The sequence below is a fragment of the Anas acuta genome, chromosome Z (assembly GCF_963932015.1).
Source record: "Anas acuta chromosome Z, bAnaAcu1.1, whole genome shotgun sequence".
Lineage (NCBI taxonomy): Eukaryota > Metazoa > Chordata > Aves > Anseriformes > Anatidae > Anas > Anas acuta.
Window position 1 is genome coordinate 48,123,298 of NC_089017.1, and position 12,760 is coordinate 48,136,057.

The 12,760-nt window shown below is 43.3% G+C and overlaps 1 protein-coding gene across 1 annotated transcript; it reads left to right on the top strand.

The window, feature by feature from the left end:
- Window positions 1-228: 228 nt before the first annotated feature.
- Window positions 229-10,578, top strand: FNTA (farnesyltransferase, CAAX box, subunit alpha). The gene is made up of 9 exons (XM_068666866.1): window positions 229-393; window positions 681-766; window positions 1,383-1,497; window positions 2,355-2,459; window positions 5,070-5,196; window positions 5,624-5,772; window positions 7,642-7,704; window positions 8,224-8,395; window positions 9,848-10,578. The coding sequence occupies exons 1-9, from the start codon at window positions 266-268 to the stop codon at window positions 9,947-9,949; spliced, it is 1,047 nt and encodes a 348-aa protein (XP_068522967.1). The 5' UTR covers window positions 229-265; the 3' UTR covers window positions 9,950-10,578.
- Window positions 10,579-12,760: the final 2,182 nt, after the last annotated feature.

The window sequence follows — 12,760 nt, forward strand, 5'->3', positions numbered from 1 at the left end:
CAAGAACCACTACTGACGTGCGAAGTGCCTCCTTTTCCTTCACTCGTTTTTTCACATTTTTATTTATACCAGCCACAACACCGCACGCCGAGCAGCACAGCAGCTAACAGGACAGCCGCTCCCTGACGCCCACCCCCCGCCATGCCCCTGAGGCGATGCGCGGGGCGGCACGGCGCCATGCCCCCCCCCTTCCCCACCACAGCCACACGGCGCATGCGCGCCCTCCCCCCGCGGCGCCAGGAGGCGCTGTGCCGTCGGCGGCGCCATGGCGGCCGAGGGGACGGCGGCGGCCGCGCTGCAGGCCGAGGGGGAGCCCGGCGCTGAGGGCTTCGGCGGCTTCGGGCAGCTGCTGGAGGACGAGGAGGGCGAGGACAGCGGCTACGTGCTCTATAGGTGCTGTAGGGACGGGATGAGGTGGGGTGGGATAGGACGGGGTGAGGTGCCCCCTGTCCGCCCCGTGACGGGCGCCTCACCTGTGGGGGGCTGAGGAGGATGAGGAGGATGAGGAGGAGAGGGGGGAGGGGGGAGGAAGGCGAGGCCCGGGGGGAGGTGGGTGCAATTATCACTGACCCCCAGGTAAGTGAATTAAGCGCAGACCCCCAGGAGCGCCCAGCCCAGCCCCTGAGGTGACGCTGAGAGCCCTGCACTAAGCCGAGCTCCTCCTCGAAATGCGTTTGCAGGGACAGGAAGGAGTGGGCAGACATCGAGCCGGTCCCGCAGGACGACGGGCCGAACCCCGTGGTCCAGATCATCTACAGCGAGAAGTGTGAGTTGTGAATCTATACACGTATATCCGGGCGAAATACAACGCGATTCAGTTTTTGGCTGTCCTTAACCACTGCTAAAGCAACGCTAGCGCCGGATAACACATCACATTTCCGTGTTTTGGGTGATATATTTGCCAGAGCGCCTGTCCCGGTAAAAAGAAAGTGATTTGTATCTCGTGTCTTACGGCAGCTGCACGTGGTCTTTGCACCGGGCATCTCTGAAGCTGAGTATTTACGTCAAGTGTTGATAGGCAAGGTTGTACCTTAAAATCGTGCAGCCCGAGGACTGTAGCAGACAGTATAGTTCACCCGGTAAGGCATTGCTAGCCCACGTGTTGAAGAGACATGTATGAAATTACTGCATCTGGGGGGATAGTGTGATTAAGCAGCATAAAGCAGATTGTTTGGGATATGTTTCAGATAGCGTGTTTTGAGTACACCAGTGTCGTTAAAGGCTTCAATGAACAGGCATATTGTATCAGTATGTAGCTATCATTTTAAGGAGTTGTACTTAAAGTTACTTCCTACTTCACATACTTCATGGGGGTCATTAACGTTACCCCTTAGTCAGGCCGTTTTCTCACAGCGCTGGGTAAGATGCTGTTCTCTGTCTAGTTCGAGATGTCTATGATTACTTCCGGGCCGTTCTGCAGCGGGATGAGAGAAGTGAAAGAGCTTTCAAGCTAACAGCAGATGCCATTGAGTTAAATGCTGCAAACTACACAGTGTGGTAAGTGATCGCTAAGATTATTACCCAGAATTATTTCTGTTGTCAGTTGATTGCCAACCTCTTACATCTCTGACAATTTCATTGGTATAATTGGGGCACAGCTAGCTGAGTTTATGCGGGGGAATACTGTAGACTCCCATTGAGCTTCTAAAGAGAGCCCATGTTCACTATTTTCCATGTCTAGTATTGATTCACTGCTTTTCATTCATTGTGTTTTGAGGATGTTATCAAGCAAAGTCAGGATTAGCTGTAACAAGAATTTCAGCAGGTAAATGATTTAATTTTAAACAACAATGTAACCTTGGCAAAAGGGTGCATATTCCTTCAGGTAACTTCAAGAAGAAGCATAAAAGTATGGTAGTTACTGCTTCAGTCCTAGATAGCTGTATAATACTAAATAGTGCATTTTAAAAAATCTCTCTGGTTAATACCTATATGATAAATAAGCAGTGAATTTCTAATACTCAGAGCAGGGCTCTTTAACTCACAAATGCCAGCAAATACCCCTGTTACGCCCACTATCTTGCATAGAATCAGAAAGCCTACATTATTTCAAGCACAAAGGCATGGATTCTGTGATGATGAAATTAGTGTGGGTAGACAGAGGTTGACGTGAAACCTAGGATTTCTGTGATTTTAGATAACATTGTTATAACCAGTCATAATCAAGCTGTCCAGCTTTTCAGTAATTGAATGACTTTTAATAGGACTGGATATGTGACTTAGCTCTTTGCACTTCTTTTAGACTCAGTATCTATCTGAAGAACTGCAAAAAAAGGCTCTTTTATGAATTCTAGGAAATTCTAGGAATTCTGGGAAAGTCTGCTGAAGTGTCTGAATGCTTGATTTTTGTACAGGCACTTCCGGAGGGTCCTCTTGCAGTCCTTAGGAAAGGATCTTTATGAGGAACTTAAGTACATTACAGCTATTATTGAAGACCAACCAAAGAACTATCAAGTCTGGTAAACCACATTTTCTTTTCAGTTCTTAAAGTTTCTACAGATCTTTTGTTGTTGTTGTTGTTTTAATTCTCTAGAATAAGTTGTACTAATTGATACTAAAGGTTTGTAAGTTGTTTCCTGTGTGTAATACAGTGCCAGTAGCAGAGGAGTAAGATGGAATTGCAACACTGTCACAGTCAAAGTCCTCTTTAACACTTTATTCTGAACTCAGTTGTGATATGATAAAAATGTCTTGTTTTCTTTTAACTTAAAATTTTAAGCTGACAAAATAAGTGACAGAAAAATAATGACTGGTGAAAAGGAAAAAAAGAAACACATGAGAAATACAACTGAGTTTTTTTTTTCTTTTAGTGGCTCCTAGAGTTCACTTAGCTATCATAGGGTTTTTTCAAGTGAGGGGAAATAAAGAAAACAGCAGTGTTACAGGAGCACAGAATGGTTAAGGTTGGAAGGGTCCTCTGGGGGTCATCTGGTCCAAACCTACAGCACATTGCACAGGGCCACGTCCAAAGAGGGAGACTTCACAACCTCCCTGGGCAGCCTGCGTCAGTCACCCGCACAGTGCTTCCTGATTTTCGGATGGAACCTCTTGTGCTCCAGTTTGTGCCCATTGCCTTGTTCTGGTGCTGGGTACCACTGAAAGCAGACTGGCTCCGTCCTCTTTCTGCCCTCCCTTCAGGTATTGCCAAGACCCCCCTGAGCTTCCCCTTCTCTAGACTGAAGAGCCCCATCTCTCTCAGTCTTTCCTCATAGGAGAGGAGAGGTGCTACAGTGCCTTGATCATCCTGGTGGCCCTCCACCGGCCTCTCTCTGTTAAGTCCATGTCCCTCTTGTACGGGGGAGCCCTCAGCTGGACACCACACTCCAGGTGTGGCCTCACCAGTGCTGAGGAGGAAGGCAGGATCACCTCCCACCACCTGCAGGCAATACTTTGCCTAATGCATCCCAAGACACCATTAGCAATCTCTGCAGCTAGGACACATTGCTGGCTCCTCTTCAACTCGATTTCCACTGGGACCCCCAGGGCCTTTCCGCAGAGCTGCTTCCCAGCTGTGCAGCCCCAGTTTGTCCTGGAGCCTGGGGGTGTTCCCCCCAAGTACAGGACTTTTCACTTGCCCTTGCTGAATTTCATGGGTTTCCTGGCATTCCACCTCTCCAGCCCGTCAAGGTCTGGAGGGCTGCAAAGCCCTCTGGTGAGTCAGCCACTGCCCTTGTTCTGCGTCATCTGCAGCCTTGCTGTGGGTACACTTCCATCATCCAAATCATTCCTGGAGATGTTAAACAGGGCTGGACCCAGCAGTGACCCCCTGAGGTTCTCCGCTCATCACTGGCCTTCAACCTTGTACCACTGCTCACCACCTTCTGGCTCCAGTCATTCAGGCAGTTTTCAGTCCACCCCACTGTTTGCTCATCCAGTCCATACTTCAGCTGCTTGTCTTTGACAATCTTACGAGCAGGATGGTACCTCTGTCCTCTGTAGGTTTTGTTTGTGTGTTTGAGGTTGGTCAGGAGTTCCTTGCTTATTTGTCCATGCAGGCCTCCTGGCGTTTTTGCCCTACTTCTCCTTTGTTGGGATGCATCATTCCTGAGGTTGGAGGAGGTAATGCTTCAATACTCACCAGGTTTCTTGTGCCCCTCTTCCCTCCAGGGCCTTGTCCCTTGGCACTCTGCTAAGTAGATTTGTGAAAAGGCCAAAGTCTGCTCTCCTGAAGTCCATGTTCGCAATCTTGCTGCCCATTCTCCTTGCTGCTCTCGGGATCTTGAATTCCACCCTTTCCTGCTCACTGCAGCCAAGGCTGCATTCGACCTTTGCATTCCAAACAAGCCCTTCCTTGTTGATGAGAAAGAAGTCCATCGCAGCACCTTGTCTCATAGGCTCCTCTACCACTTAGAGGTGGAAATTATCATCAAAGCATTCCAGGAACCTCCTCAACTGTTTATGTCCTGCTGTGGTTTCCTTCTGACAGCTACTGGGTTGGTCAAAGTGCCCCAGTGAGAACCAGGGCTTGTGAACATAAGGCTGCACCTATCCCTCTGTAGAGGGCCTCATCCTCTTGCTCTTTCTGGCCAGGTGGGTTGTAGCAGACCTCAACATCACCTAGCCGTGTCCTCCCTTTAATCCTAACCCATATACTCTGTTGGTTCCTCTTCTGTCCCCAAAAAGAGCTCCATGCACTCCCGCTGGTTGCTGACATAGAGAGTGACATCCCCTCCTAGTCTCCTTCCATTTCAACACTTAATTGTGGGAGCCATCTCATCATGTTGCTATCACTAGAAAAAATAAGTAGTATGAGAAAAATTAATTTTATTGAAGATACTGGCCATGAATGTTAAAGTGTGAACGTGCTACTTCAGGTAATCACAACTTATCTAAAAGGAGGTAATTGGCCAATGTGTTTGTGTAGCTATAGTATTAATTGTTTAGACTTTGTGACAGCATAAGTTTGCATTGTATATTTCTCAGGGACAAGTGGAATGTTTTGGTGTATTTCTTTTACCTAGCCCTTCTTGATGTATTTAGTACAGGTGTTAAATGCTGCTTTAATGTAGACCACACATTCACACAAATTCTTGACTATCCTAAAAATAGTTTCCTATTCTTATCATCAGGCATCACAGACGAGTGCTGGTAGAGTGGCTGCAGGATCCATCCCAAGAGCTTGAGTTCATAGCTGACATTCTTAACCAGGATGCCAAAAATTACCATGCTTGGCAACACAGACAATGGGTTATTCAGGTATTGTATGCATTGAACTGCTTATTCTCTGAATAACCTGCTCACCTTGTGCAGTTTCACATCTTAAATGCACCCTGAATTGCATTCCGCACTTTGTTCCTTAAAGCTGAAGGAAAAAACAATTGCATTTTAGTGGGTGGCAGAGTTCAGATATCAACCACCTTTTAGCAAGCAAGCTCAAAAATATCTGCTACCAGCTGCTTCCTTTTACTTGTGTGAATTCAATGATGAGCTAATACCATTGTGTGTAACTGAATAACATAGCAAGTTCTTTGTACACCCTTCCTTACTTTTCTTTGAATTTTGTGTTGATTTCTTTTGAAAAGTCCTTGTATCTAACATTCAGAGAGCTTAGTGTGAAGTAGAATGTGTTTTTTAAAATAAAACCTTTTCATTGTGGTTTTCTCTCTTCCTTCCCTTTTTGTAGGAGTTCAAGTTATGGGAAAATGAACTGGAATATGTAGACCAGCTTCTGAGGGAGGATGTCAGAAACAACTCTGTTTGGAACCAAAGATACTTTGTAATTTTCAACACCACTGGCTATGATGATCCACCAATCCTAGACAGAGAAGTCCAGTTAGTAATACTGTTCATTCCCACATTAAGCATTCTCTATTATATGCAAGCAAATGAACACCTCTACAGGCCTTGACAGTTGTGGGCTTGTTTTGTTTTTTTTTTTTTGGTTTCAAAGTAGTATTTGGGCTCCCTCATAGATGGTAGATCAAGTGTTAGTGCACATATAGACGTGTTCAGTGCCACTGACTTACCAGCTGGCTGGCTGTCCTTAACCTTGACAAGCTACCCTGGCTTTAGGTACAAACTGGGCGACAAGAGGCTGGAGAGCAGCCCTGCAGAGAGGGTCTGGGGGTTGTGACTGACAGCAGGCTGAATATGAGCCAGCAGTGTGCCCTGGCAGCCAGGAGGGCCAACCATGTCCTGGGGTGCATCAAGCACAGCACTGCTAGTCAGTCAAGGGAAGGGATTGTCCCGCTCTGCTCTGTGCTGGTGTGGCCTCACCTCAAGTACTGTGTGCAGTTCTGGGCACCGCCGAACAAAAAGGATGTGAAACTATTAGAGAGTGTCCAAAGGAGGGCAATGAAGATGGTGAAGGGCCTAGAGGGTAAGACGTATGAGGAGCGGCTGAGGGCACTGGGCCTGTTCAGCCTGGAGAAGAGGAGGCTGAGGGGGGACCTCATCGCTGTCTACAACTTCCTCACGAGGGGGAGTGGAGAGGCAGGTGACCTATTCTCTGTAAACACCAGTGATGGGACCCACAGGAATGGTGTTAAGATGAGACAGGAGAAGTTTAGGCTGGACATCAGAAAGAGGTTCTGCACCCAGAGGGGTGCAGAACACCTGGCAGTACTGTGGAAGAGGCAGTAGGTAGAGGCTGTTTTGTGAAGACGAAACGTGGCTTTGCACCTGTATGGCCAGTGCCTATTCTTGCTTTGTTCTTAATGGAGTTATCTAACTGCTGTTCTAACAGAACCTGCACCAGAAGGCTCTGATCTGAGTGCTCAGGCTGCCCCTTTCTATGGGGCTTGCTCAGAGGTAGCCTCTTAAAGGAAGTTGTGCAAATAGGTACAGAACCATACTATATCTAATGATATCAAAATAGTTCACAGTGGGCTTCTGTGACCCTAGCTCTTTTCTGACCCTTGTCATTTGAATTCAGACTTGATGAACATAGAGACACACGTTAGTCATTTAGCATACCAGGGGAGTATATGATGTTGTTTCTTAGCATTAACACTCATCATTTTGTTAACACTCATATTTTGTTAATGTATAAACTACAACAAACGGAAACGCTTAAGAATTTAAAACAATTACAGTAATATCTGCCTCTTTGAGGCCTCTGGAGAACAAGTCCTATGAGGAGCGGCTGAGGGAGCTGGGCTTGTTCAGCCTGGAGAAAAGGAGGCTCAGGGGCGACCTTACCGCTCTCTACAGATACCTTAAAGGAGGCTGTAGTGAGGTGGGGGTTGGCCTGTTCTCCCACGTGCCTGGTGACAGGACGAGGGGGAATGGGCTTAAGTTGCGCCAGGGGAGTTTTAGGTTAGATGTTAGGAAGAACTTCTTTACCGAAAGGATTGTTAGACATTGGAACGGGCTGCCCAGGGAGGTGGTGGAGTCACCATCCCTGGAAGTCTTTAAAAGACGTTTAGATGTAGAGCTTAGGGATATGGTTTAGTGGGGACTGTTAGTGTTAGATTAGAGTTTGGACTCGATGATCTTTAGGTCTCTTCCAACCTAGAAATTCTGTGATTCTGTAATGATATTGCAAGACATTTTTGATCTGTAAACTAGCTGAGGTGATCTGTGAAAAGATTCCGAAATACAGACTGGAGGGATATGCCTGGGAGTATCTGAGCACATTCAGGCAATTTCTAACAGAATTGTTAGTGTCTGCATTCATGAACTGTTTTCTTTTTCTCACAGATACACTCTTGAGATGATCACAGCAGTGCCACATAATGAGAGTGCTTGGAACTATTTAAAAGGGTGAGCATCCTTTGTAGTGGAAAGAGAGTTTCTATGAAAGGAAGGTGCCTTAAACTATGACTCCTCATGCCTTGTGCCTAGCTTTTCACTGGAAAAAGCTTGTTGCTATGCATTCCAGGGTTGTGTGCTTAAACTGACAGGCAAAACCTTCACAATGGTATGATACGTAATTTCTCCGTAACTTTCTGCTAAGTTTCTGGCCCTCTAGTTCATGTAGGAGGACTGCAAGGACTTCTGGACAGTAGACCTGTAATTTTATTGGCTCCAGAGCATAGAGTAGAAAGTAACAAGCATGCTTTCAGTATACTTTCTGTTGAGTTGGGCCTAACTCTGCTAGCTTACTACAGCATTAAGCTATATTATTGCTGCATTATAATTACACTGCATACTTACTGCCTTGCTCGTATTTGTTCCTTTATTTCAAAATTGATCTCCAAATAAAGGAGTTATAACTAAACTGTAATTCTTCACAGCAGATATCCTAGCATTATGTTTGAAGTCTTTTGGCCTCTGTTCCAGGATTCTACAGGATCATGGTCTTTCTAAATATCCATATCTGCTCGATCAACTGTTGAGTTTACAGCCCAGCCACAGTTCGCCCTATCTGATTGCCTTTCTTGTGGACATCTATGAAGATATGCTTGAAAACCAGTGTGATAACAAGGAAGAAACACTAAACAAGGCATTAGAGGTACATTTGGAGAGCTTGGGTTTGCTTTCAGGGATGCTGTCTATTGCTCTCATTTTATATTCAGTCAAAATGGATTAGTTTTTGTAAATGGAACAGGTCACTTGTTAATCACAGCAGCACTATGAAGAGTTGGACACAAGAGTCTTGTTTATTTATCCATAAACAGTAACTCACCAGTTACTAAGCCACTGTAATTTTTCTTCACCAGGTAGTAAAGGAAGGTTTCTAATACCACTTGCTGAAGAAGATAAATGTTTGAATAAGAGAAGTTTCCAGCGGTAGTTTTGTAGCATAAACTCTTTCTTTTTAGTCTGTAGGTTAGGGAGTTTTGTTTTCATCCTGTCTGTATTTGACTGGATGCTCAAGCTCCCTTTGCACTTCTTAGTTATTTCTAAGACAAATGATGGAATTAGCTTAAAACAGCAGATGCTAGGAATGTCAGTAAGGAGTGTTGGGCACCATTCCTCACAGAGAATAAATGACTACTAGCAGCGTTGTTTATCTCCCTTGCTTCATATTTGGGAAATCCAGTGTCCTGCAGTGTAGTTTTATAAGAATACTTTTTTCACTTTCTTTGGGACAGATTGGAACTCAGTGTGATTAGAGCTGCAGTTCTTGCCTGGAGTCTCTGTGTTCCGACATCGTTCTCTCTTAACAATTTTCCATTGTTGTATTCCAAGACCAGAGTCTAAATATACATAGCTGTATCTCCGTCCCTTAATACTATTTCACTGAGTTTGGTTTCTTCATATATTCAGGCATTGAAGCTGCTATTTCTGCACTTTGGTTCACTAAGAAAGGCAATGTCATCTGCACAGTAAGGGAATTGACCAGAATGTTTGTGGGTAGTGTGCATACCATATATGTTTTATACATCATGTCCTGTGAGTAGGGTTGAATTACACCCAGCTGTTCACCCAGTTGAGAATAAAACAAAAGTCAGGACATGTACCTGTATTGAGCACCAGCTCTAAGTTGTGGGAGGGGATCACTGCCTTGCATTGAGAACCCTTTCAGGACAGTCTGCTGAGAGCAAAAACAACAAAATATCACCTGTCCGTTCATCTAGAGTACTGGAGAATCAAAAGTGGATTCACTTTTGTTCCTCCACTTTTTTAAACCGAGTGGTTTATAACCTATTGTTTTGTCAAGGGACGCCGTATTATACTATAGGCTGAACAGTCTGGGGTAGATGCAAACCATAGGCAGAGGAAGCAGCAGTAACTGAAGTAGGACTGGAGATTTTTGTGCACTGTCAGGCTGATTAACTGCTATTTGGAGCTGGCATCAATTTGAAGTCCTTGTACATCTGGAAAAAAAAACAACACTTATGAATAAAACTGTATTGCTAAAAAGTATCTATAAAACTAGCTGACCCATCCTTTGACTGTATTTTGTAAAGATAATTAAACTTCTGGTATAACACTGCAATCTCTCAATTTTCTTTCTTAGCTCTGTGAAATTCTGGCTAAAGAAAAAGACACCATCCGAAAGGAGTACTGGAGATACATTGGAAGATCCCTTAAGAACAAGCACAGCGCCGACGCTGAATAGAGCACACTGACAGACAAGCAGCAGTAACTGAACGTGGAAGAAGCTGTGTTAAGCTCTCGACCTGTTGTAAAAGAGTACTAAGTAGAGGACATCAACTAGTGTAAAAGCCAGTGTAGTATTCCCCTGGCCAAAGAGGTTTTGCTGCAAAGAAGAAGTGCAGAGTGCAGTACAGGCTCTTGGGTCACCGCTGCTACTGGTGATAGATAGCTCTGGTGCTGCAGAGAAATATAATTAAGGCTTAATTATTTAAATGTACCAAATACAGGATTTATTTCATCATAGGACATATATAAAGCTGTATGTGCTATTTCATCATAGGAAATACATAAAGCTGTATGTGGTGCTTCATCATAGGAAATATATAAAGCTGTATGTGCTATTTATAAAGCACTAAACCAGTTTCTTACATGTAGGCTTATCCACTTGCTGTTCCTAACAGCCATATCAGGTGCTGCAGTAATGACTGCAAGTAACACTAGGCATGGATGGTATAAAGTAACCTGCTTCAGATTAGTGCAAGTAGGTGCTCTAGTTGCCTGTCGTGGGCGCAGCTGTGCAGCATTAGCAGCATGTGCTATTGCACGCAACTAACACCAACTGTCATTTTGAATAAAAACAGATAACTTAAAGTGTTCGTCTGAAATTTTTTGTGATTTTTTTTTTTTCATATTTGGATGTGCATTGTTCTTCTCAGGTGCTAGCAGAGATAAAAGCAAAATATCCCCTTTAGGTGCACTGGACTCTATTGTGTCGATGTGTCTTTTGCACTGGTGTATTCGTATCACAGTACTTCTAAATATCCTTGAATTCTTGTCTGCACAGTCACAAAGAATGGTTTGGGGACCCAAAGATTTGCTTATTTTTTTTCTTTAAATTCTGTTCGGACAAGTGAAAATCTGAAATTTTGTTGTTGGTTTTGTTGGTTTTTTTTGGTTGTTTGTGGGTGGGTGCTTTGTTTTTTTTTTTGTCTTTCTGTTTTTTTTTTGTGTGTGTGTGTTCATGGTGGGTAGTTTTTGTCTTCATCCTTTGTAATCAGAGAAGTCTAAAGTCATGCATCAGAAGTGGTTGTAGCTAACTGATTATGCTATGTATCTTTACGTGGCTGGAAAGGAGGGAACGCTTATTGCAGACCTGCATTAAATGCCTTGACCTTGTTTCTGTAGGCTTTTCATGTCTTTTCCATGGAAATATTCAGCCAAAAAATATTTTTCCTTGCAGTTGTGAAAGATGCAAGATGGCTGAAATACAGAAGTGCAAAGGTGGTGCATACCTGTACAGAAGCTTGTTTTCAGTAAATGACTATTGTAAACTTTGTTCTTAGCATAGTGTGCTTGTCTGATAAGCAGTATTTTCTTGCAAATTATCATGCAAGGAACAAGTAATAGTATTTATTTCATAATATGAACAGTCTTTCTGATACTGTTAAAAGCTGCTGCCATAATTAAACAATAGTGGAGATTATTTCAGGAGCTTGAAATATGTTGATTCTGTGTGTTCTTCAGATTTAAAACTACTCACAGGGAATTGAGTTAGTACATACAATCCACGTACTACCTTTAATGTCTTGCCACTTTTCCAGAAGTAGAAAAAGCATTTTTGTCATGACACATGAATGTTAAAAGTGAACATGAGCTTCAGACTTCTGGAGATTTATCTGCTGTATATGTATTTTTTTACCACAGTTGAAGTTCCAGCATAAAACAAAAAAATGTATGTTTCTACTCAGATAAATTGTTCCTAACAGAAACGACACTAAGTTTGTAATTCTACACAGACAGAAGTATGTTCAAGGACTTTAGGGCAAAGTAATGTATTTGCCATTGACAGTCAAGAAAGCTCACAGAGGTGCAACACAAATGCAACTATTAAAAAAAAATCATAAATCAAGAGGGAACAGAGAAGTGGTTTTGTCTCTCCATATGATGTTACAAAGTACCCACAGTTCTTATAAACACAGTTTGATAATGAGTAAGGCAGAGGATTCTTTCTAGACACCAGCGTGAGTTTCAGACAAAATTATTAATCTAATGTAAGATGATGAACTGTGTCTGCTGGGACAGTACTTCCACACGTGACCTCTTGTGTCTGACAAAATAGCTTAGATACGGCCATTATTGTGCTTCTCTGTCAGTGGGGTGCTCTGGCAGGTCTCGCAGATTGTTATCTTATGGTGTGGTCAACTTCTGGCCTCCTGTTTCATGGAAATGATTTCTAGAAGTAATCAATGAGCTGTCATTATCTGGTGACAATGTTAACAGGGTTTTATACTAGTTATACAAGCAAGTATCCTTTTCTCCAATAGCTAATTTTACCAAAATAGGAATAATACACTCAAAAAATGTACTGTAACAGGAAAAAAAAAAATCTTGGCTCAAGTAAAAAGCACATGATCAAACAAATCATGCAAGTGCTAAGAGACCAGGCTAGAGTCCAGTTAAAAAAAAATATATAAATAAAAATAACAAGGCAATACATTTACCAGAAATGGTTAGTGGTTTTTTGTTGTTGTTGTTGTTTTGTTTGTTTGTTTTGTTTTTTGTTTTCTTTCTAATAGTTTGTTTGTTTTGGTTTTTGTTTTCTTTCTAATGGTTGTGTTTATTCCTATTCTGACTGTAAGGCAGCTCTAAAATTCTTTTCAAAAGACACCTTGGTTCTGTTGTAGCCAACCACACCCAGAAATACTGAGCTGTCAAAACTGTGAAAATGACAGGCTCCCCAGCCAGCTCGCAACTGCAGCTACCAAGCCTTCGATTCTAAAAATGTCTGAGGCAGAATCTTTCTCATAGAAGTGAGAGCTTGACAAAGCATATA